Genomic DNA, 22,852 nt, shown 5'->3' on the forward strand with positions numbered 1-22,852 from the left:
CACTTTTAATATTGCCGGCAGACACTTTGGGAGTTCGAATTTGTTTTAGTTAATACTAGTTAGCTGGCGACACCCCAGTTTGAATTAGCTGATAAAGTAAGCGGTCTAGATGGCGGTCAGATACCAAAGTGGGGACCTATTTAGTTAGATCCAACGAACAACTTGCTCGTGAAGCGCTCAAGGCTCAAGCCTTCCAGGAACCTGAGTCTATATACGTCTGAGTTCCTCTTTCTGTTTACCCTCGACATCACCAGAGAAAAACATTGCCTTATCTCAAGTCTCAACAGTCAACATCCAATTGATCTAGAATGCATTCATCCCTTACGCTGGACCAGCACAGGTCAAAGCAGGATGGGTAACTATGCTTCTCTCCTGAATTCCGTAAAGCTGCTGTTTGGAAAGGAAGGATCCGCCAAGACTTGTCATTCTCCTATGTAAAGTGGGTGTCATTCCTGTATCATCCTCTCTGCATTCTCAAGTTGCAACGCAGCTGATACCATGTGACCTCTCTTTCCCATATAACTATCAATCCTTCTCCTCATTCCTTGATCTTTTTCTTTCTTCTTCATATATTTACCTTTCAGTTGTCCCCCATCCATCCCCATAACCTCCATACGAATCATCAACAACAACAAACCTGTTCATGTCGAAGCCGCCCTAAGGGCTTCGCGTTCTAAAGCCGGACTTTTCCCTCGCAGTGAAGACGGAGTGCCCATTCCTACGCCAGCAAGACATTAAGGGCATCGAGAAGCAAGCATCAGATCCAAAGGTTGCTGTCTTCTGGGCTAGGCAGGCGATCGTGTTCGTGCAACACAACGTTGTCAGGGCAATGGAGGCGGCAAACTGCCCAATGTCGAGACCGACGTGGATGGGAATCGGCAGAACTTCTTCGAAGGACTGGCATCGCGGAAGAACCACCTTTCGAACCCTGGTAGTCTTCCTGCTGAATAGCTACCGCTATCAAGGCTTAGAGAACGAACCCCTTGGAGGACTCCACAATTGTCCCGAGCGTCTAGCCGAACTTCTGACAGACTTACGGTCTGTTCTTACTACCTTGGTAAGAAAGCAGAGTGAAACTCCCGTGTTGTATAATGCCATCGTAGGGGCAAGTGATACCTCAGGAACCACCGAGCTCCTCGCAGCAGAAGAACCTAGCCATCACTCGTGGGCCCGCGCTTGCACGTCGACCAACCGAGCTGATCCAACTCCCTTGGACTTGATTATGGACTCCCCTACGTCTGAGATGTCCTCCAGCAGTCTGAGTTCTCCCGTATCGGAAACGCAATTTGACACCTACATCGCTGCCCGAGAGAAGATATTCGCTAGGCTAGATAAATATCAATCGCTGGATGATTATGACGATACGGTCCATTTCCTGAGGTCTGTTTTCCGATTCCTCCCAACCCAAGGCCAGGCCCGCTTGGCCAACGACGTTGAAGACTGCGATGAAGACAGCCAACTGCTGCAACTGGCGAAGCACCTGGACACAGCTTTGCTGAGGCCGATGTTGGTCGCTGGTGGAACTACGCCAGAGATAACACCATCCCCCATCCATGGTGTGGAGGACTCTATTGAGGACCCACTGTCCCTGGATTTCGACTCGGCGACCCGGCGGCAAAGCGCCATACGGCGAACATGCCTACAACGTGACAATTACCAATGCGTAGTGACAAAAGCCTGGGATCGTGAGCACAACCCCCCTCCCGGCGCACTTACCGGTGTTCTTGAAGCCGTTCATATAATTCCGTTTGCCTTGGGGAGTTTTCCGGAGGATGAGCGACGGCGTCATGGGCGCATTTGGCAATGCCTCTATCGCTATTTCCCAGCTATCCGTGACCTCTTTCACCGCGACGATGAAGATGTCAACCGCATCGACAATGTGATGATGATGTGGTCAGCCTTACATCGTGACTTCGGTAGCTTCTTATTGGTCCTAGAGGAGACAAGTGTTTCTGGTCGCTACCGCGTTAAAACTTTCCCCCGATTTCAAACCATCCTCCAATCCATTATGCCTGACTTCACGACAATCGCAAGTCACGATCCCCAGTACCCCGCCCCTCATAGTTCTCTGCTCGCCGTGCATGCGGCCATCGGTAACATCCTGCACGCGACTGGGCGCGGCGAGCTGATCGAAAAGACCATGCAGCACCTTAGAGACAATGGCGGGCACGTTCTTGCGAATGACGGGAGCACCGATGTGGAGGAATTACTATCTGTAACCGGTCTTTCCCTACTGGTAGCTAATCCCAGCTATTGTTCGTCGGTCTGCAAGGAAACGTATCCTCGAGGTTATGACACCCCGCCGGGCGGGGACTAACTAGTTATATATTCCCACTACCTACCTACCTAGGGCAGCTGATGGAATAACTTAGGTAGCGAGGGACTACCGGCGGGGGCACCTAGGCACCTACCTACCTACTGTAGTGGGAGAACTCAGAACTGCGCCATCGTGGTGAAATGAGCGGTGTACGGATGACTCAGCAGTTGTGATATAAAAGGCTTCATCGCGCAGATAGGACAGACAGAGACACAGACACACTTCTCCTCTTCTAGACCACCCCTGTGTTCTCCTCTCCTGTAGTCCCACTACTCCCAGTGGCGGACCTGGTTCGCAGACAGGTTCGCGTTTCTCGCTCTTCACTACCTAGGTTCTATAGCCACTTCAACTTGGAACCACGAACGTACGCTGTAGGCATGCGGTAACGGGTGAGTCTAGGTCAAAAACCAGGCCAGAAACTAAACAGAGAAGATGGAAACAAAGCCAGTGTACAATGCCCAGCATTTGAGGTTATATCAACTCTACATATCACCTAGTCAATTATTGGAAGGCGGCAACCTAAGAGTGAGCACGAAAATGGAAGAGGGAAAAGTTAGGTATGACGTTAGTGTTGAGAATGATCCAGTACCTATGCTGCAATATGTTTTGTCCTGTTGATATGCCGTTAATAAATGTTGATTTGACATCCGAATCCTCCCCTTCCTGCAGTCTTCATTGTGGGCACAGTTCCTAACCAGCCAAACACCTAGACTGCCGAGGGACGCTAATCGAGAGCGGGATTCACAGGCACACTTTGCGGATTATGGAAAATATCCCACGGATCGACACGAGTCTTGATGTGTTGAAGTCGTTCAAGATTGGATCCCCAGTAAGCCAACTGGCCGTTCTTCAGATAAGGATCAACATATCCCGGATAGGCACGCCCAGGACTCGCCGGACGCTTTGCATGTATAACATCATGTAAGCCATTGAGGAATCTCCTGGATATGGAACCAGGGGGCTGAAGCCCGAAAATTACATAGGATTGCATCCATATGAGAGCATCACGGTGAACATAAGCTGTCGCATTCATGGGAACGTCGTTGATTGCACCGCCCTCTATGTCGAAGATGATCCACCAGGTCTCCGTACCCTTGGGTGCGCTGTCAAGGTAGGTGAACAGGGCGACTAGGTCACGTTGAGTTAACAGCTGGTCAGCTGTGAAAGATAGCGACTTCGAGTAGAACGAAGTGAGAATGCCGCCACCGAGCGAAACCAGATAACTTTCAGCAGTATGAGCCACCATGGCGAGCCAGTCGGTGACATATACCACTTTTGCCGGGTTCTGAACTGGGAGATCGTTTTCCTGCTGAAATTGCTGAAATTCCTCTTTGGTACCCATGTAACTTCCCATGATCGAGATACCACCCTGAAAGGCTATAAGCTCGGAAGAATACTTGCGCGTGAGATTCGGCTTTGCAAGGAGGGACTGCCAAGCTTGGAATAATTTCACCCTGTCAAGTACATCTCCTTGGCCGAACGTGAAGGTGTATTGGACAGCAGCCTTCGGAATCTCATGAGTGCGAATTTTGAACTGAGTGACAATGCCGAAGCTGGCACCCGCACCCTTGACAGCCCAAAACAAATCTTGATTATGGGTGTCAGAAGCTGTCACCACGCTGGAATTCGCCAGGACCACTTCAGCCTCCACCACATGGTCCAGCGCAAGCCCCCATTGTCGCGACATGACACCCTGACCACCAATGGTAAAATGACCACCAACGCCAACCTGCGGACAGGCCCCATGCGCTATCGCTCTGCCACCTGCATGCATAAGACGGTCTTGAAGATCGCCCAGGTGTGTACCGGCCCCAATCGTGGCGATGTGTGTGTCCGTGTCCATGGAGAAATTCTGGATGTGTTTCAAGTCGACGACGACGTGGCCATCCGCTCCTCCCAGACCTACCATAGGGCAGCTGTATTAGCGAGGGAATTATTCGAATCGGAAATCTTAGTACCATAGTTCCCATAGCTGTGACCTCCACTGTATGCCTGCACCCGATATTCATTCTTCACGGCACAGCGCACAATCTCGGCGACCTGGTCCGTAGTTTTGGGGAATGTGATCACCTTAGGAGACACCGGGATAGCCAAATTGTAGGATGGCGATGCCCGGAATTCGTAAAACAGATCTCCTTGAAATGTGGCCAAGTTAGGGTCATTTCCAACCGCAGCCATGAAGCATTCGCGGCCGGGGACGCTACTGGTGTTACCCATTCTGAATGAAAATGAAGGGAAATCGAGACGTGATCTTTCAAGGTAGATCGTGTTGAGATAGAAAACGAACGATTGAGACCCGAGGAGAATGGATAGCTGGACTTCGGAACATATGGAAGGAGCTGAATCGCACCTTCTTCGCGAGATGGGGACCTGCCCAGAGCAGCGGCTTAATTCCAATTCGACAGGATCACCTTTGTTACATTGTTACGGAGTACTCCGTACATTTGATTGCAGTGGTCGAGAAGTCCCCCATTATTTGTGGTGGCCGATGGTGCCCGCTGGGCCGATGGTGTGTAGAGGTCTTGCCATGCTACAGTATGCTGGGACTCATTAATGTAACCCGGAGAAGTAAGGCACGCAATTGACATGTGCTTCTGAATCGTTGATATAGTAGACTGAAAGCGATAAAGCCTGCCCATGAAGCCCCGAGCTGAATACCAAGATGCCGAGAGAAAGAGGATCGGGGACCATCGTTCTCCATAACGGCGAACTGGATGGTCCCCGATTCGGCAATCCCTTGACGTGCAAAGAATGCGCGGGCCCCATTTCTCCTTAATCTCTTTGCTTGTCGTTACTTTGGAATCGAGACAATCGCCAGGAATTCGTGGAATATAAAGATTCTCAGGTCATCTCCGGTTCATCTACTGTCACTGGGATCTCATGCCGATGACATCAGGAAAAGTTTATTAAAGCCGAGAATCAATAACCGAATCACCGACATGTTCACCCCAATTCACACCACGCTGGGTGCACTATTACTATTCCAAGGCTCGTCCGGCCTGCTCGTACACAACGGCGCCGTCTTTGGTATCTCCTCTCTTCTATCCGGGTGCGCCTTCAACCCGAGTCGCGACAATGTACCGATCATTGCGGGCTTGGTATCCAGCATTATGCCAGTGTACTTGTTCGCACCGTCATTGATTCCGAGTTATCCGGCACCACCGACTTCTTTGGCTTCTGCTGTGGCCACGTTGGGAGTGGGCATATTATTGGGATGGGGTACAAAGGTAAGGAACACCAGATATGGTTCGGAATCGCAACAAACATTGACGGGTGAATATAGAACGGCCGAGGCTGTACTTCCGGACACATGCTGTGTGGACTTTCTCGTCTCTCCCCCCGCTCGCTGATTGCGACTGCCGTCTTCTTCGTTACCGCACTCCTCACTGCGAACTTTGTCGGAAGTGGAGCAAACATCCCGTCGTGTGGTTCAACTCCGTGTTACACACCCATCTATCCATCGGGGTCAGAGTTCGGGTTCATGGCCGGTGCAGCGTTGTTGGCGGCCATCACAAATTTTATCATCGTCCCGCGAAAGGCCCGTCGGTCAGAGGAGTCTAGGGTTGCCTTTTCCTATGTGGCAGGTTTGGAGTTCGGCCTAGGTCTGTTGATCTCCGGCATGGCAGACTCAGCGAAGGTGCTCAGGTTCTTTGCTTTCTTGACCGATCCCTCCCGTTTCGATCCGTCGCTGGCGCTCATCATCCTGTTCGGCATTGGGCCATCTCTCTTCACTTTCCTGACCGAGAAACCAGGCCAGGGGCATGAAAAGGGCAAGCCTGCTGCAAAGCCCACCCTTGCCGAGGAATGGAAGCTCCCCACAGCAACGGTGGGTGATATCAACTGGCGATTTGTTGCTGGTGCTGCTTCGTTCGGGCTTGCTTGGGGACTGAGGGGCGTTTGCCCAGGTCCAGCAATTCTGCGAGCAGTTCTTCAACCCACTTGGGGATTGGCGACAATGGCCGGTTACCTGTTTGGCAACCTCTTCTGAGCAATACCCATGGAAAATCTATAGCCAGAGACCCCTTTGGGTCGTGGTTTGGCTTGGTCGTACTTGGCGTTCCATTGGGGTTATAAATGACGAAGGCCGGACATAGGACAACAAGAGGCGGTGTGTTTCTCTCAGGGGCTGCGTCCGAGGCCTGATTAGCAAGTGAAATAATACCATAACAATATGTACATATCCGATAGACCGGTGACAGAGTTTCTTGATGATTGACCAAATGGATCGGGTATATAACCAGCGGGCGAAGGCGAGACAGTGGCCAACAACGAGGATACTCGGCGGTGAAACGGGGGAATGGCTTACAACTCAGTCTTCTTGTTTAAGCGAATCGCTTCTGACTCGTCGGAATCTTCGTCACTGCGTACACCGACAGCAGGTGGTTGATCGAAGTAGCCCTCCAACTCCATCCACTCCGCAACAAAGGCAGTGATGAGCATACTCCAGTCCTCGACGGTATCCATGTCCAGATGTTCGCCGTCGTCATCGAGTGTATGCCACACAGAAGGAAATCCCTTGAAGGGGGCATAGTCAATGAGATGAAGGACTTCGACTCCCTTTGCTAAGAACGGAAGATGATCATCCTGGATACCCCCAAAGCTTTTGAGGTTGCGCTCATCCTTCGCGGCGTCGATAAACCACCGATCAGCCGACGCAGATTTGAATTGCTTTAAGGACTTGAACCGCCCTTCCAGTGCGCCCAAGTTCTTATAAGCCCAGTGGGTCGTCTCATAGTAAGATTGGATCGACGGAGATTTCGCACCCAACAGATCTAAAAGAACGAAAAGAGATATCGATGACAACGGTGTTTTGAATTCTGACATCGCGGGATAGACTTGGTCATCCCAATGCGTAGCAAGGGCACGAGCTCCGTAGAGAGAATCAGTGTCAGTCCACTCTTGAAACGCTTCTTCGCCATCCAAGAAAATGACCTGAAGACCCTGCACCTCGTCGAGATATTCATGTAATCCCTGCTTCTCCAATGCAGACCACTTCTTCTCCAGCGCAGCGTCGACGCTGCGCATCGCATGCATGATCATCGCACATGGCGCAGCACTGTCAATGCCTCCAATGAAGCCTTCCGGCTCTAGCTTGCTGTCATAATGAGCGACAAGTGTCAAGCGGCTAACGTCACCAACCGGAGCCCAAGGAGGATCACGAGTAGCGATGAAGTTTCGGAATGGGATCTCCTTCCCTTTTGACACAGGCGTCTTAGCCGTAGAGTTTTGGACCTCGACTGTCCAATTTGGTAATGTGGTTCGAAAAAAATCAGCGAAATGATTGAGCACTGCGGTGGAGCCGGGGGTGCCAGGAACGCGGGTCCTTAGTATAGGTGACAACAGAGCACCATTGTGGATATCGAAGTCGTTGTTGGGCCGGGAAAGGCGATTAAGCGTCTCATCTGATATTTTTTCGTATGCTTTCACGCATGACAGAAGCATCAAAATGAAGCCTAGCCAAAGTGACACGACACCGATTGGATTGCGATAAGCCGGAGACATGGCGTTGTAAGAAAGCTCGCATTAACTGTTCATGGTTTGCATCAAAAAGACAACAAAAGGCATCAAGGCCTAGTCCAGCCAGGTACCCTGAGTTTCTGAGGGGCTATGAGTCGAAAGCAAAACGTGTCAGTGAATGGCAGGGGTCATTGCATCCAGGAACACAAACAAAGCGGAGGCCAGGGCGGTCACCCTTTTGCCGGACGATCGGCGCTGAGTTACACAGTATTGGAGTTGATCAACGTCCCAGTTCGAGCCAATCCCATTACGCCAACACAATGCGACTACCGATTTTGCTTCACCCTCAAGTGCGCACGGCACTTCCTGCATGTGCCCAGCGCAGTCTTCGAAGGGCTGTCCGGGTCCGATATAAGTCACAAATCCCTCGGCCGTCTCAGAAGCACCTTTCACCATTACCCAAGTCGAAGGACACAACTCCTGCTACGCGCGCTACGGTCCCGAGAACACTCACACCGTCGAAGACGAGCATTAGGACAGGTGACTTAACCTTTCATGCCAAGCAAGTGCACATGCTGAGCTAAAGTTGCAGGGCCACCGGAACGAATCCTGGTTTATTATGGAGGGACTGGTAGAGCTATTTTCCTGGGCACCCTACGAATCACCACAGTCATCCTCTTTGGAGCAGCATGTTTGATTATTGCACCAGCATGCTCCGTGGCTGACTACCCCTGGTACAGCACACCTGCGGGTAAGCTTCGTCTGATGTTCAGTTGCCCGAGCGCCTATACTGATTTGACCTATAGTGATTGCCGCTGGTGCCCTCCCAATGCTATTTGTTTCCTATACTGCGGCGCCTTATGTGAACTTTATTCATTTGGCCCTGCCCGCTTTTGCCCGGAAGTCCCGTGAAGCTGCCGTCCAATATGCCAAAGAACTACCTCCGACAGCCGTGCTATATCTCACCAGCATGCGATTCAATACCATTCCTCGGCAGACTGCTGTCCGTGTGGGTGATCTTGTTCCAGTCAAAGACACTTTGCGCCCCGTCTCGTTCCAGAACATGAATCCTTCGCCGCAACCATGGTGGAAAGGGAAGGTTCCGACTCAGTTTTATACCGGAAGCCACAGCAAACCGGGAAGACAGACTTCCGCCTTCTTCCCTGAACTATGGAGTGGGATTTATGAACAGATTCAAAAGGCTAAACCTCGGTCACACTAATCAAATATCAACGAATCGATACGCTCAATTGCATCTCGTCCAGGCTTCCTTATAATCTCGAGTCTCTACGATCCCACGTCTCATACGGTCAATGCCCATAGTAGATCAATGTCTATTTACTATCTTGTACATATACCTATAATCCAGGTCACATGCACATGGCAGCTTAATTGATACCTCCAGTTGAAGTCAAAGCAGCGGATATTCACTATGGACACAATGACATAGATCTATGATCCAGTCCACTACCTACTAGTCATAACTCTACCTCACAGGTTACACAATACCCAGGGGAAGCTGAAGTGAAACAAAACAAAGCACCAACCTAGAGCTTACAGTAAATGAGACATTCGTCACCTGAAATGCAAGATATGCTTAGCTATGTGATACATCCTGATAGAAGTTACTACCAGACCAGTGACGCCTTGTGAACAGCCACGTAAAAAGACAAAGAGAAACACACTGCCAACAAGGAGCAGTAGAAATATAAAAAAAGATAGACACAATGATCATAACCCCATATCCCCAACATAGACCAAAGAAAGAATAACCCCATCAAATGAGTATCCCAACCTCTAAAGCGCCTCAATAGCCTTCATCAAGACATCCAGCCCACGATCCGTAACATCACCAGTATTCGAATCTTCCTCACTAACAGTCTCACGCAGTGCCCAGGCAACATCACTCCACCAGCCAAGACCAATATAGCTACCGTCCTTCTGACGCTCCAAGCTCTCCTTAAGCCGGCTCGTATGTTCCCACTGCTTAGCAGCATCCTCAGCGCATTCAATGACCTTACTGGGAATGCCACACATAGAAGCGCAGTGCATACCGAAGCTACCCTCCGCAACGCCGTCCTCGAGCTTATACAAGAAGGCGACACGGCGCTCGGCATCGTCAACGTGGATAGCCATGCGCTTGGGTGCGATCTCGGGGTGGTTTTCGAATTCAGCAGCGAGCGAGTGGTAGTGTGTTGCGAAGAAGCCCAGAGCACCGATGTGGGTGGCGATATGGTGTAGTACGGCCTGGGCGACGGCGACGCCGTCGTAGGAGCTGGTTCCACGGCCGAGTTCGTCGAGGATGACGAGTGAGCGGGGCGTTGCCTCGGAGAGGATTTTCTTGGTTTCGGAGAGCTCGACGAAGAAGGTTGACTGGGCGGCGAAGATATTGTCGTTTGCGCCGAGGCGGGACATGATCCGGTCGACAGGGGTTAGCCGGGCGGACTGGCAGGGGAGGTAACAACCGATTTGAGCCATGATGACGGCAACGCAGGTCTGGTGTGCTGTTAGTGAAGGACCCAGAGTAAATGGGGGAAGGGGTGAACGAACCATTCGGAGGACTGTGGACTTTCCAGCGGCGTTGGCACCGGTCAACAAGTCGATATTGGCATGCTTGCCACCGAGCTGGATGTCGTTGGGAATAAAGTCTTCAACAGAGGACAGAAGACACGGGTGACGGAGATCGTCGAACTCGAGGACACTTCGCTCGTCGTCTACGAACACTGGTCGACAGCTGGGATGACCCATCGAGCTGGAAGCCTTGGCCAAACTGATCAAGCAGTCCAGTTGCGAGATGATTCTCACAGCAGCTAACCATGTGTTGTAATGCTCGTCGAATCGGGCATAGAATCGTCCAGCAACCTCCTTGACGATCTGGCTGTGCGTCTCCTGGGCTTCTTGCAGCCTGCGAATGAGACTTCGGAGTTCGGGGGAGTAGTATCGCTTGACCTGCTTGGTCGCGGACATCTGTTGCCAAGTCTTGGGAACGGCAGACACCTTCAGTGGAACTTCGAGCTGGTAGATTTCTTTACCATTGTCCCGGTAGCAGATAGCAGATGAGCCAAGCTCACGGCGGGCGTCTTTCAACAAATCATCAAGTTCCCCGTGGATTAGCTCAATATGTGCCTGGGAATTATCGAAGTCTGCTTCAACGCCAGATTCCGGAACAAGGATGCCATTTTCCTTGGCCTTGCTTCGATCAAAGGCAGTCTTCCAGTATGATAACAGGGAGGCAAGATCAGGCATCGCACCAATCAATTGACCAATAATTCCTTCGCTGGAGACACCACCGCTTTCTTTTAAGAGGCCGATGGTATAATCAATCTGCTCGAATCCCTCCAGAACGCGGACAAAGTCTTGAGCCTTGCAGTTTCCGGCATGAATACGAGAAATCAATCGTTCGAGATCCGGCATCTTTGTCAACTGGGCGGAGAACTGGTCGCGAACACTGGGGTCGGCGTTGAATGCATCGACTGCGTCCAATCTCGCGTTGATCTTCTTTGCATCGACAAGTGGGTGGCAAACCCATTGCTTGAACATGCGCTTACCAAATGGTGTGACACAGCGGTTGAGCAACTGGAAGAGAGTTCCCTCAGCGCCACCGTCAAAGGAGTTGGCGAAGATCTCCATGTTGATCAGGGTCTGGCCATCCAAGACAAGGCTCGAGGCCTTCTTGATGGGATCGTACCACTCAAAGTTGCCGATAGTAATCAAATCCCGCTCAATCTTCAAGACCCGCAAGTATTGAACCAGAGCACCGAATGCAGACATCAGCAACTCCTTCTCGCGGGCTTGTCGGAGAGTCTCCGGCCAGGCTGTGAGGTCATCGTCATCCGCGGAAACGAAGTACTTGCTCGATTCGAGCTCCCGAATGCTGATCTCTGATTCCCAGAACTCCTTGCCAGGTTTCAGGAAGTTCCAAATTGTAGTAGGTCCAGTGTTGTTCTTCAAAATGCGCATGGCCTTCTGTGAGACACAAGACTTCTCGAGTAGCAACTCCCGAGGGCGGGTCTGCGCGACGAAGGTCTCGAATTTGGTCATGTCGACATCGTCCACAAACTCCGACAAGAAGAATTGGCCAGTCGCCGTATCAACGAAAGAGATTCCGAACGCGGGATGCTCGTCTACAATAGCTTCCTTGATCGCAACACAGTAGGTCGACATATCATCTGTAAGCATGGAGCCCTCTACCAGCGTGCCTGCAGTAAGCACACAGGCAAGTTCTCGCTTGATGATCTTATCTTCTTTTGTGGGCTTCTTGCCCTCTCTCTCACGCATCTCTTTGCCAAGAGCGGATTCGGATTGGTCCACACGGGCGATTTTGTAGCCCTTCGCGACGAATTGGTTTGCCCAGTGATCTAGACTCATCTCGGGAACACCGACCATACGCATATTCACCCTGTCCGTGAGCTTGAGATCGAACAGCTGGTGGCCAATGGTCGCATCATTCTCGTAGAGCTCATAGAACTTGCCCTTCTTGAAGAAAACGACAGTATCCCAGAATTTCTGCTTGATCTCCCAGTACTGCTTCTCGAATGGTGAGAATCTGGACCATGCCAACGGAGGAATGTAGACCGTCCGAGGGTCATAGTCGGGGTGGCCCTGAGGGTTACCATCGATATCCTTCAGCGAAGCCAGCCATGAGTACCGTTGTTCTGGTTCCCTGGTGTGGGCCTTTTCCTTTCTCGTGCTAGGTGTCGCCTTGGATGATTGCACGGGATCTCTCTCTTTACGCGGCTCTTTGTTTTCCGGATCGAAAGCCCATTTCTGCGCAGTCCCAGCTGAGCCACCTCCTTCGGGGAGATCGAGATCGATATCGTCGACGGGTGGAGGAGGCGCAGAGATGGAGGATTTGGGTGTAGGCTTGCGCGAAGATTGAGTAGAGGGTCTTTTCCGCTTGCTGGACGATTTAGGCGCCTCTTCATCGGAGTCATCTGCAACAACGAAATCGTCCATTTCTATATCCGTGTCAGTCGCGTTGGAGTCGAAGGTAACCATCCATAGAGCACCATACCATCGTCTGAGTATCCCACATCTCCCGCACCTTCGAATTCATCATCGCTTTCCGGCTCAGTTCGTCTCCTCTTGGTCGCACGACCAGAGGCACGGTCTTTGCGATTTGGCCGGAAGATAACCTCATCGTCATCCTCGCCCTCGGAATCAGTCTCCTTGTAGCTGACCTTCTTTTGTGCCTGTCGCAGCCAAGTCAGCGAACAGATCAATCAACAACGCAGACGATAATATGAGACATACCCGTCGTGAAGGCGACGTGGTTGAGTCCTCCTTTTCTTTGGTAGCCTGAGTAGAAAAGAGTCCAGTCAGTGCAAATGAACCGAGAAAACCCAGTCCTCAGACTACTATACCTTCACAGTAGTACCATTTTCTTCATCCTCTGGTACCGGAAGATCACTACTGGGAACAGGGCTCAGGTCCTGCGCAAAGCTCGAGAAACTCCGCTTTTGTTCCTTCGGTGTAGGCTTGGCCGTGCTACGCTGCTCAGCGGCTCTCTGTGCGGGTGACGATGCCGGTTCTTGTGTGCGCTTGTTGGAAGGGGTCGCTGGGGAAGATTTCTGGAAGAAACCCAGAATTGACTTCTGGCTTCGCATGTTCTGAGTGCTGGGGGTTGCCCGCTTGAGTGCCGGAGACGAGGCGGGCGGTGATGAGGCCGTTGGTTTGGCCATAACTCTGTCTTGAATGCAATGTAATGGTTTGAATTATTATGACACTCGGTATGGAGTACTCGGAACTCAATGTGTCGCTTTCAAGGGAGCTGTAAGGAGTGGAGATGGAGAGAAAGATAAGACGCGGGTCGCGTCGACGCGTAAAGCACTGGGGGCTTGGGGCGGAGACTTGACCTGTCCGTTGATCGGCACCCGCCAGTTCGCCAGGTCTCCTGTCCAGAACTCCAGATACAATTTTTACTTGGATTTGTTTCTTTTAAGATGGTGTGATATTTATAATATTGTACAGATTGGATATAGAATTACAGATCTAGTGGAGAGTCACACAATTCACTTATTCCGATTTGATCGGTTCAGCTCCAGTCGGCTCAGTTGCCTCGGCTGGCTCCCATCCAGGAGCTGTAAGACCTTGGGCGCGGAATTCATCGTCGCTCACAATATGAACGGCCTTGAACTTCCACTTGCCCAACTTCAGCATCAAGAGATTGCCATCTAAGACGAAGTCTTTTGTTTTTTCGGCATCCCACGGCCGGATGGGCGTGAAGGACAGTTGATCCGACATGGGACCGCTGTCGCCAGGACGGCTTCCGACTTTGGCGCCGTTGTTCACAATGACTCGGTGGCCTTCACCCTTGGATGAAACAAGGCCGGCAGACCACAAGATCCTGTTGAACGGCTGCCCGAAGACGAGGGAGTGAGGGAGAGTGACCTTGATATCGCCCATGTTGGCCCAGTTAGTTTGGGGGGCGTATGGGTTTCCAGATTGCGGGGTTTCAAAGCCAGCGGTGGGAGATAGAGCATGGCTAGCGGGAGGGGTAGATGATTTGGGGAGAGGAGTTGGCTCGGCTGTGGATGATCGGGGGCGGAAAAGCTGGCGGTGTTGGAGAGCCACTGCATCGGCTTCGGCTTTGCCGTGGACAAGCTCGACAAATTCAGAGGCGAGTTTGTGCTGCGCAATGCGCTTTGAGGGGTCCTTGTTCTGCTCTTCCATGATGGTGGCGATCTCAGGCAATGGAATGAAGGTGAACAGTTTGAGGTAGCGCTCGACGACATTATCGGGTGTGCGCACGAAGAATTGGTAAAGTTCGAATGTGGAAGTCAAGTCTTTGTCGAGCCAGATGGCGTTGCCTGCAGACTTGCCGAATTTCTCGCCATTGGCCGCGGTCAGGAGGGGTGTAGTGAAACCGATGGGTCGGTCTAGTTCTGACTCTAATGGATTCCGAATTTGTTCGTCGGCGGTGTTCCGGCTGATAGATTTGACGGCCTCCATACCGAACAAGATGTTTCCATACTGATCGGCACCTCCGACTTGGATTTGAGTGCCCTTTTGGAACAGCGTCCACCAATCCCAAGCTTGGAGGATAGGGTAGGAGAATTCAGCAAATGACATGCCATCGCCTTGCAATCGAGTCTTGACACTGATAGGAAATGTCAGCACCAGCTCATCCGCATAATACATTCCTGATAGGACCAAACTCACGTATCTCTGCCAAGCATAGGACCAAGTCGCATGAAAGCACCGAGATCGCGCAACACCTCAAGGAAAGGTAACGAGTTCCACCAAGTGTTGTTGTTTGTCAAAGCCCGCTTCCACATCGGGTGCTTCTCGTGTCCGTGTCTCCTGCCGTACTGCTCAATGCTAGAGCCCAGCTTCTTCAACTGCATATGCATGCTAGCCATATTCGCTTTCCGGATTGAGGAGTGTACTGCATCTCGGCCCTTAAGACGCCCGCTAGGGTCGCCAACTCTGGATGTAGCACCGCCAAGCTAAACAATGTCAGTTGTCACCTTTCAATTATGCCGTGAGAGTGCAGGCAACTAACCAAAAAAGTCACGGGAAGTCCCCAAACATATCCCCAAGCCAGAACCATGAAAGGCAGCATGTGGCCGACATGCATTGAAGGAGCGGTCGGGTCAATTCCCACGTAAATACCAGCCCGCTTCTCCGTCAAGACTCTGTGCAATAAGTCGCGTTCTCTGTAATCCGTAAACAGTCAGCGCATCATTCAAGCAAGCCCCGTAGGAAGCCAGGGTCAATCGAATCCAGTTTATCCAAGCATAACATACCCGACAACATCATGAATTAACCCTCGCTCCTCCAGGTGTTGCACGAAGCTCTTCCTCGTTCCAGCTTCAATCTCCTTCTTAAACCCAGCCCACTCCTTCTCTCCATCCTTCATACGCTGAATATATTTTTGCGTGATCCATCTTTGCTGCTGGAAGCATGTCCCAGACTGTAGAACAGACAATATCGGACGATTGCTGTCACCGCGCAGCGGAGGTGTTGATGTTGCGGCAAAACTGCGCGCTCCGTACGGGACCCGAATGGCGTCGAGGAGGTTCCGGCATGGCGCCCGGGTGAGCGATGCGGTCTGTGGTCGCATTTGACCGGTTTTGGAATGCGAATGTTAATGAGACGGCTTGTAATGGACTCTCGCGTGTCGAGTGAGCTTCGAGATTCTTTCGATAAGTCCGGAACATTGATAATGCGGGCCTTATCTACGCCCTGTCGATCGGATACCTAGATGGGACATTAATTAGGGCTCAGGGCTAGTGAAGTATGTACAACCGTCCAGCTGGACTCTGGTCTCGGAGGTTCAGTTGGACTCGTGTCTTATGGAGCAAATGTACTGTCAAAGAAATCGCTGTCTCTAGCTTTGGCTTCTGCATTAACCTACGAAAACTTGTACAAAAGCCTCATTACTCCATCCACTGTCCAACTTCATATCCTTCCAAGCCTTCAATACATCAATGGCCAGCACATTAGCATTCTCTCCACCTTCCATCCAAACAGTCTTCTCTGGGACCGGACGTCCCAATATCATGACCATAAAGTTCCCGGCAAGGCTTTTGCCATGAAGTTCCGAAAAATATATACCGAGTGTTCCAAGCGCTTTCAAGCTGATATCAAATCGCAAACGACCATTCTCAAGAACAGATATATCGGAGTTGATCACGGCCGCTGCGCCAGTCATCTTCCCAATGAGACCAAGCACGGCCACATGTGTCAGATTATCACCTGAAGAGCCGCACCCACGACTGCCCTCGAGCATGAACGGCTGAGTGGGATACGCAGTGAGAATCTCCCAGCCCTTCGGCTCTAAAACAACCGATAGAAGGGACCCCTTATCCAATGACCGCATCAGAGCGGATATCTTGCCGCTGGTGTGCCCGCGCACAATGTATTGGCCTTCTGAATCCTCGTGAATACCTGGGAAATCCATCAACGAGACTATGCTAGGAGTCTCCGCAGACTGGATATTGAAAAGACCCAAGATTCCACTTCCGGTCTTGGCCCACCCGGTGTAACTTCCGACTCGCAGAACGTGTCCTTCGTTGTAGTCGTGATATATGTCCATTGTTCGTCCGACGACGCTCGGTCGCATGGTCACCGTGGTTCCCTTGACTGTTGGTGCAGTCATTTGGTCGAGAAGGGCCAGATCATGTTTGCCTGGTTCATCGGTGATATAGATCGGTCCGCCTGATACGCATCTAGCTGCAGCGTGGAACGATGCGTACGGATGACTTGTTTGAAACATATCCCAGTCGGGCAATACGTTCAGATAGCGGGTGAGAAGGGAGTTGTGGGCGTTGCAGAATACGTGCCATGTGTGAGAGGCTGGGACTTTGGGAAAGAAGTCATCGGAGTTACGCAGAGGGATTGTCGGTTTGTTGGCGGGCATTTGGGAATGGAAGATTATCTGAGGGGTCATTGACCCGCATGAGATTGCCCGATTGCTGAAATGCTTCAGCGATGCCACGGACCATGCATCTTGATAGGATGTCATGAAGCTCCGACGGTCGTCCGGGTCCTCGAGAAGATCGATGAAGAATTGTGCGTCGGTCTTTACCGAGTCAACACCAGCAGATGTTAGGTAACTATAGAATTCATCGTAGAATTGTTTCACATCGTCAGGATCAATGGCAAGGATTTTCCCATCTGGAAGGTTTTCCGCAATGGGACCATTGGCAGACGGATCTTTGATCTTGACTTGCTTTGTTTTGAATCTTCGAGCCAGGTCTCCATCCGGTGCGACCCCACCCCAGTATCCCAGCAAGGCATGCCAAACTGCGACATGTTCAATGTGGGGATGTGCTCCCCGGATGGATTCGACCGTTTTCTTCAGCCCTCTTGGGAACCCTTTCGAGTGTGCCTCGAACTGTTTCCAGCCTTGGTTGAATTGGGACTCCCCTTCATTGTCATTAGTCTGCCAGCCATCATCAATGATCAGATTGACAATATTGATTCCATTCGCCTTCAAGTCATCCAATGCATGCAGGATCTTCTGTTCACTGAGGTCCTGACCCAGTCCATTCCAAGTACAATATGTAAGACCATCAAGCCACTGAGACAACCACTGTGCACTGGGATCTTTCTCCACAATGACCACATCATCGCCAATGGGAGACAGTGGCTCTGGTTCTTCAATTTCCGAAAGATGATGAGCAACATCCCCAAACGGCCTGACTACCTTTCTTGCCTCATAAATGGCCGCAGAAACGGCAACTTCAAAGTCTTCCGCAGCACTGACAAGCACCTGGAACTTTGATGGCTCTAAGTTATCACTCTTTGCCGTAATCAAAACTTCACCGTTCTCACCTGACCGAAACACAGTCAAGACATCGTCGACTCCCGATATAGCCAGTAGAACAAGGTGCACTCCATCCTTTTGCAAGAATGAACACAATATCGCATCTTCAGTAAGTCGAAACCTATCCTTCCCATGTCTAGGCCCGAGCCATGGACTCCAAACACGAACCAGGGAGAAGTACCTCACCATTAAGGAAGGTGTGCCTAGTACAAGTCGTTTGATGCTAGACACTCCACCCTTGACAGGATGTATATCACCAGACAAAGCCCATAGTGCCGAGCCAGGAGCTTCGCTGCGCCGTGACTCAACATGCAATTCATGACTGAGATTCTCGATGTACTTTCCCAGTTCTTCGGGCTTTTCACCAGCAGGGCCCAAACCATCAATCTTAGAATAGCATGGGCTATATACAATCTCGCCATCGCCCACAGACTGCTTTTGGTTAGCCCATTGCCATTCTGCATCCGGACCGGTGCGAAATCGGACAGTGAACTGAGCATGACCTCCCGCGGGGGGCAGGGGTATCTGTTCACTGAATACGTGACGATAGTAGTTGTACTCGTGCTCAGTTCCGGTCAACAGTGCTGCGTGGTCTGTTCCACATTCCTGCAGGGGCAGTGAGGTCCATTCGGGACCTGTGATGTTGTGCCAGATCTGCGCTTCCCATGACTGTGCGGGGAAGGAGTTGCTTGACTCTATTGTAACGGTGAAACGCAACTGTTGGGGATATTTAGTATACTTTTTTTCGTACTCGAGTAGTAAATGAAAGGTGACATCAAATAAGCACGATACTTGAAAGACTTACCGTATCCCTTTCATCGGATCCTGACGCCTTCTGCCTTCGGAGAGAAGTGATCCGTCCCAGTGGTGGATATGATGTCACCCGTGCAAATATGGCCATTTGAGCTGGGCGTATGAATGGCGTCTGTGACTTTCGAACTTGGCTTATACCCCGGCTTGGGAGCGTTGAGTGGTTGGTTCTAGTGTTGACCTCCATTGAAGAGGGGTAGACCGTCGGTCCGTACAATCCAATCAGATTTTGGATGCAGTAGCCGCAACTCCGCAAGTGTCAAAGGCTTCTTTATTGAATAATTCCAGATATTAGAGTTTAGTATAGAGATTATGAAGACCCTGTCTATATCAGTGTAACGTTGAAGAAGATAGATCGCTGAGATTCGTTTGGCTTCGGATGCCCGCACGAGGCGGGGAACTACTCAGGTCTGCTGATTCGGTAGGAAGTTGGTGAAGCCCGAAGGTAGTACTACGAAGGGTAGCAATGACTACTTTTAGACATACCCTTGTGAAAGACCCCAATTGCGAGTACACTTCAATTTATACTGACAACAATCTTTCATATAGCCGGGGCAATTTATCGCATTTGTGGGACTACATAACACATAACTAGTTGATTGATGAATGTCTGACTCAATTTCGCATGGTAAGGTTGAGAATGCTTCTACACCATTTAGTTGATTTTGATAGCCAACTTGCCGAAGTGCTTCTGGGCAAACTGCATCACACCTGTTAGCAACTAAACACTTCTCACAGATTGGGAATAACTTACCATGTGAGTATAAGCCTCCTTAGCCTGGTCCAGAGTAAACACCTTATCATCCACAACGGGGTGGATATCATTGGCTTCGATGGCGCGAACCATATCCTTCATGAGAGCCTTGCTACCGACATAGACACCACGGACAGTGCAGATGTGGTTCAGTGCCTCCAGAACAGTCGGCTGGGTCTTGGGGTCCACGCCTCCAAGGAATCCAATTACGCTGATAACACCCTCCAGCTTCACACACTTGAAGCTCTGTTGGAGGGTTCCACTACCGCCCACTTCGATAATGTGGTCCACACCGGCTTGATCGGGGGTCAGCTTCCGAGCAGTCTCGCCCCAGTTGGGGTCATTCTTGTAGTTAATAATGTGATCGGCACCGAGCTTCTTGAGCTTCTGCGCCTTCTCCTCAGAAGAGGTTGTCGCAATGACAGTCGCGCCAGCGGCTTTAGCGAACTATGTAATGTCAGTATCATATTTCATCTATAGCCGATAGCTTCTGTACTGACCTGCAATCCAAACATACTGACACCGCCAGTTCCTTGCACGAGAACAACTTGGCCGGGCTTCAGAGGCTTCAGACCGTACAGGGCATTCCAGCTGGTAAGTGCTGCGCAGCTCAGGGTGCTAGCCTCAATGGAATTAAGGTTCTTCGGCGCCTTGACAAGACCCTGTTCATTGAAAGAGCCGTACTCGCGCAGGGTGCCATCAACGACACCACCCAGGCCAGTCCCGGCCGCGTAGGTGTCAATTTCGGCATATTGGTGGCCCTGGTTGAAGAGAGTGGCTACACGGTCACCCTTCTTGAACTGGGAGACTTTGGCGCCCACTTCGATAACTTCACCCGCGCCATCAGAGCCTGGTACTACGGGCAGCTGAAGAGCGAATGGATATTTTCCCTGTGGAAAATAAGTTAGAGATCATTTTGGGCGAGGGAACAGTAGACTTAAGACGATTGCGTAAGGTGAAAGTTCCGCTCTGATTGCAATGGCTTACCTTGGGAATAATCAAGTCACGGTAGTTGAGCGATGCGGCCTCGAGCTTTACGAGGACTTCATTCTCGCCGACTTTAGGGACGGCAGCGTCCTGGTAAACAAGGCCATCAAGGTCGTGCTCCGCATCTTTAATATACCACTGCTTCATAGTTGAGGGCGACATGTTTCAATTTGATATACGTTTGATCTGTTTCAAACAGCGTACAAGAATGTTGAGGTGCGGACGGAGGGGATTGATATGGCCATGACGTATGCAGCCTATTTCTGCGGACCTGCGGTCCACATGATTCATCATAGTTACAAAGATCCATGAGCGGAAAAGGCCATTGGGCCGGGGACTGTACTTCGTAGATGATGACTCCTTCAGGTATTGACACAGTCGATCGATGTAGTTCGGTGAAAATAGAAGTTGTGAACGCAGTTCAGAAATATCGAATGTACTAGTCCTGCACGTTATGCCTGTAGCTCGGAAGGCTCGGAAGTAAGTCGACTGATAACTTCAAGGACCTCGGACAGACTGACAGTCACAAGTACGTGTTTCTTGCATTCCCATATGTTTTACTCCGTGGTCTGGAAATTGGCGTTGATTCAATCTCGAACCTAAGGTTGAAGGTATTGGAAGTGCCGCTAGCGAGCGGGCTTACACAGTAGTGCATATCACACTCACACATGTCAAGAGCAAGGTTATGTATGATTAAACCTTGATGCACATATTATCCCTAGGTATCATTAAGTAAATGTATAGATATGCTGGTCTTTTGGACTCATGTGGATGGATCGTACCCGCGCACTGAAGGGCTGACTTCGAGGCATGGAAGTAGGTAGGATACCTCGCCGGTACATATAGTGTAGCCCGTTCATCCGAAAGGAACATATCAACTACTAGATTTTCGAAAAATCAGGCCTTTGAGGCCCCCACAGGATTTTAAGCTGATCAACGGCCTTGAGTTAGAATAAAAGTAAAAGAATAGCAAGGACGTGGTGGGCGCGTCTCCCTTGAAGTCCAAAACCGAGGCCGCCGGGCCATCGCCCAGTAGCCCAGTCGGGAACAACAATCTCCATACCATGAACCTTCAAACTCCATGCATTGGAGCCACACACACTGAATTGCCCTGATCGAGGACCTGCTCATTTCCAACTCAAGGCACATTAGCACCTTCAACAATGTCCTCCGTGAAAGAAGGCCGTATCACGAAATCCAAGTCCAAAAGAGCGCGCAGCGCAACAAGACGCGTCTCCAACAAATGTGTGTAGATGCCACTCTCGCAACGTAGCCGAGCTCCCTTCATCCCGAATGATGACTCCATGCGTTGCTCTACGAGATCTGCTCAAACCTCGAACCAAAAGATGTGAAGCATGCTAACAATCCCCCAGCGTCGGTAGCGGTAGTCGAACAGACCAACGCACTATCCATCGAGGACTTCATCGCTCAATACGTGACTCCGCTCACACAAGGTGATCCATTGAAAAACGATGGGATCAATCAATCAATACAAGTCCAGGACCAGCCACAGCTGAGCCAAGATGATACCGCCGGACTACCAATGGAGATCTACTCCGCAGCAACGATTCGAGCCTCCGATCTGGAAGCATGTCTCGATTTGGTCGAGCAGACATCTAGCGAGGACTACGCTGCCGCTGCGAGTGGCGGCTGGTCGCGTACCAAGAAACGGAAAGAGATGAAGTTGCCTGATATGAAATATCTAATTCTGCGTGACCTGCCAAACCTCCGCTCTAATTCTAGTGGGACGGACGCTGCGGCTGAGAAGCAGAGTGAGGTCACCGATGGAAAGGCCGTAGAGAATCGCGACGAGCTGGTTCAGACGGGCAATTCTGGTTCTCCGAACGTGCTCGGATTCTTGTCGTTTATGGTTACCTACGAGGATGGGAAGGAGGTTGTTTACTGCTACGAGATCCACTTGTCGCCGACGGCCCGGGGGCGGGGCGTCGGGAGGGTGCTTATGGAGCGGATGGAGGGCATTGGTCGGGCTGTTGGCTTGGAGAAGGCCATGTTGACGGTTTTCAAGTCGAATGAGGTTGCTCGGCGGTTCTATGAGCGGCTTGGGTATGAGGTTGATGAGTTCTCGCCCCGACCGCGGAAGTTGCGCAACGGGACTATTAAGGAGTACGGCTATTTGATTTTGTCGAAAAGGCTGAAATTGTGATAGCTGGGTATCTCTTGCTGGATGTTCTAATGCTACGAGGTGATATCACCACAGCGAGAATATGGTAAAAAAAGGAACCAATATGCATAC

At 50.9% G+C, this 22,852-nt stretch overlaps 10 protein-coding genes across 10 annotated transcripts; 4 read left to right on the top strand and 6 right to left on the bottom strand.

The window, feature by feature from the left end:
- Positions 1-850: 850 nt before the first annotated feature.
- On the top strand, positions 851-2,317 carry N7515_001634 (HNH endonuclease signature motif containing protein; the record flags this gene model as incomplete). Its single annotated transcript, XM_056662378.1, has 1 exon — positions 851-2,317. The coding sequence occupies one exon, from the start codon at positions 851-853 to the stop codon at positions 2,315-2,317; it is 1,467 nt and encodes a 488-aa protein (XP_056524491.1).
- A 724-nt stretch (positions 2,318-3,041) lies between these two features.
- Positions 3,042-4,534, bottom strand: N7515_001635 (FAD-binding oxidoreductase; the record flags this gene model as incomplete). The annotated part of the gene is made up of 2 exons (XM_056662379.1): positions 3,042-4,219; positions 4,276-4,534. 2 exons carry the CDS (start codon positions 4,532-4,534, stop codon positions 3,042-3,044), a joined length of 1,437 nt encoding a protein of 478 aa, XP_056524492.1.
- Positions 4,535-5,256: 722 nt separating this feature from the next.
- On the top strand, positions 5,257-6,305 carry N7515_001636 (YeeE/YedE family protein; the record flags this gene model as incomplete). Its single annotated transcript, XM_056662380.1, has 2 exons — positions 5,257-5,544; positions 5,601-6,305. The coding sequence occupies 2 exons, from the start codon at positions 5,257-5,259 to the stop codon at positions 6,303-6,305; spliced, it is 993 nt and encodes a 330-aa protein (XP_056524493.1).
- Positions 6,306-6,619: 314 nt separating this feature from the next.
- Positions 6,620-7,819, bottom strand: N7515_001637 (glutaminyl-peptide cyclotransferase family protein; the record flags this gene model as incomplete). Its single annotated transcript, XM_056662381.1, has 1 exon — positions 6,620-7,819. One exon carries the CDS (start codon positions 7,817-7,819, stop codon positions 6,620-6,622), a length of 1,200 nt encoding a protein of 399 aa, XP_056524494.1.
- A 275-nt stretch (positions 7,820-8,094) lies between these two features.
- N7515_001638 (uncharacterized protein) lies at positions 8,095-8,996 on the top strand (the record flags this gene model as incomplete). Its single annotated transcript, XM_056662382.1, has 3 exons — positions 8,095-8,314; positions 8,367-8,525; positions 8,581-8,996. 3 exons carry the CDS (start codon positions 8,095-8,097, stop codon positions 8,994-8,996), a joined length of 795 nt encoding a protein of 264 aa, XP_056524495.1.
- A 575-nt stretch (positions 8,997-9,571) lies between these two features.
- N7515_001639 (mismatch repair ATPase MSH6) lies at positions 9,572-13,455 on the bottom strand (the record flags this gene model as incomplete). The annotated part of the gene is made up of 4 exons (XM_056662383.1): positions 9,572-12,732; positions 12,789-12,966; positions 13,028-13,072; positions 13,138-13,455. 4 exons carry the CDS (start codon positions 13,453-13,455, stop codon positions 9,572-9,574), a joined length of 3,702 nt encoding a protein of 1,233 aa, XP_056524496.1.
- A 334-nt stretch (positions 13,456-13,789) lies between these two features.
- Positions 13,790-15,839, bottom strand: N7515_001640 (tyrosine--tRNA ligase MSY1; the record flags this gene model as incomplete). Its single annotated transcript, XM_056662384.1, has 4 exons — positions 13,790-14,873; positions 14,936-15,222; positions 15,279-15,432; positions 15,523-15,839. The coding sequence occupies 4 exons, from the start codon at positions 15,837-15,839 to the stop codon at positions 13,790-13,792; spliced, it is 1,842 nt and encodes a 613-aa protein (XP_056524497.1).
- Positions 15,840-16,124: 285 nt separating this feature from the next.
- N7515_001641 (putative raffinose synthase protein Sip1) lies at positions 16,125-18,948 on the bottom strand (the record flags this gene model as incomplete). Its single annotated transcript, XM_056662385.1, has 2 exons — positions 16,125-18,764; positions 18,853-18,948. 2 exons carry the CDS (start codon positions 18,946-18,948, stop codon positions 16,125-16,127), a joined length of 2,736 nt encoding a protein of 911 aa, XP_056524498.1.
- A 564-nt stretch (positions 18,949-19,512) lies between these two features.
- On the bottom strand, positions 19,513-20,760 carry N7515_001642 (zinc-dependent alcohol dehydrogenase family protein; the record flags this gene model as incomplete). Its single annotated transcript, XM_056662386.1, has 4 exons — positions 19,513-19,557; positions 19,612-20,058; positions 20,112-20,501; positions 20,599-20,760. 4 exons carry the CDS (start codon positions 20,758-20,760, stop codon positions 19,513-19,515), a joined length of 1,044 nt encoding a protein of 347 aa, XP_056524499.1.
- Positions 20,761-21,761: 1,001 nt separating this feature from the next.
- N7515_001643 (N-terminal L-serine N(alpha)-acetyltransferase NAT4) lies at positions 21,762-22,762 on the top strand (the record flags this gene model as incomplete). The annotated part of the gene is made up of 2 exons (XM_056662387.1): positions 21,762-21,843; positions 21,972-22,762. 2 exons carry the CDS (start codon positions 21,762-21,764, stop codon positions 22,760-22,762), a joined length of 873 nt encoding a protein of 290 aa, XP_056524500.1.
- Between the last annotated feature and the right edge of the window lie 90 nt (positions 22,763-22,852).

The sequence above is a fragment of the Penicillium bovifimosum genome, assembly GCF_028826915.1.
Source record: "Penicillium bovifimosum strain IBT 22155 chromosome Unknown utg000002l_segment0_segment0, whole genome shotgun sequence".
NCBI classification, from domain to species: domain Eukaryota; kingdom Fungi; phylum Ascomycota; class Eurotiomycetes; order Eurotiales; family Aspergillaceae; genus Penicillium; species Penicillium bovifimosum.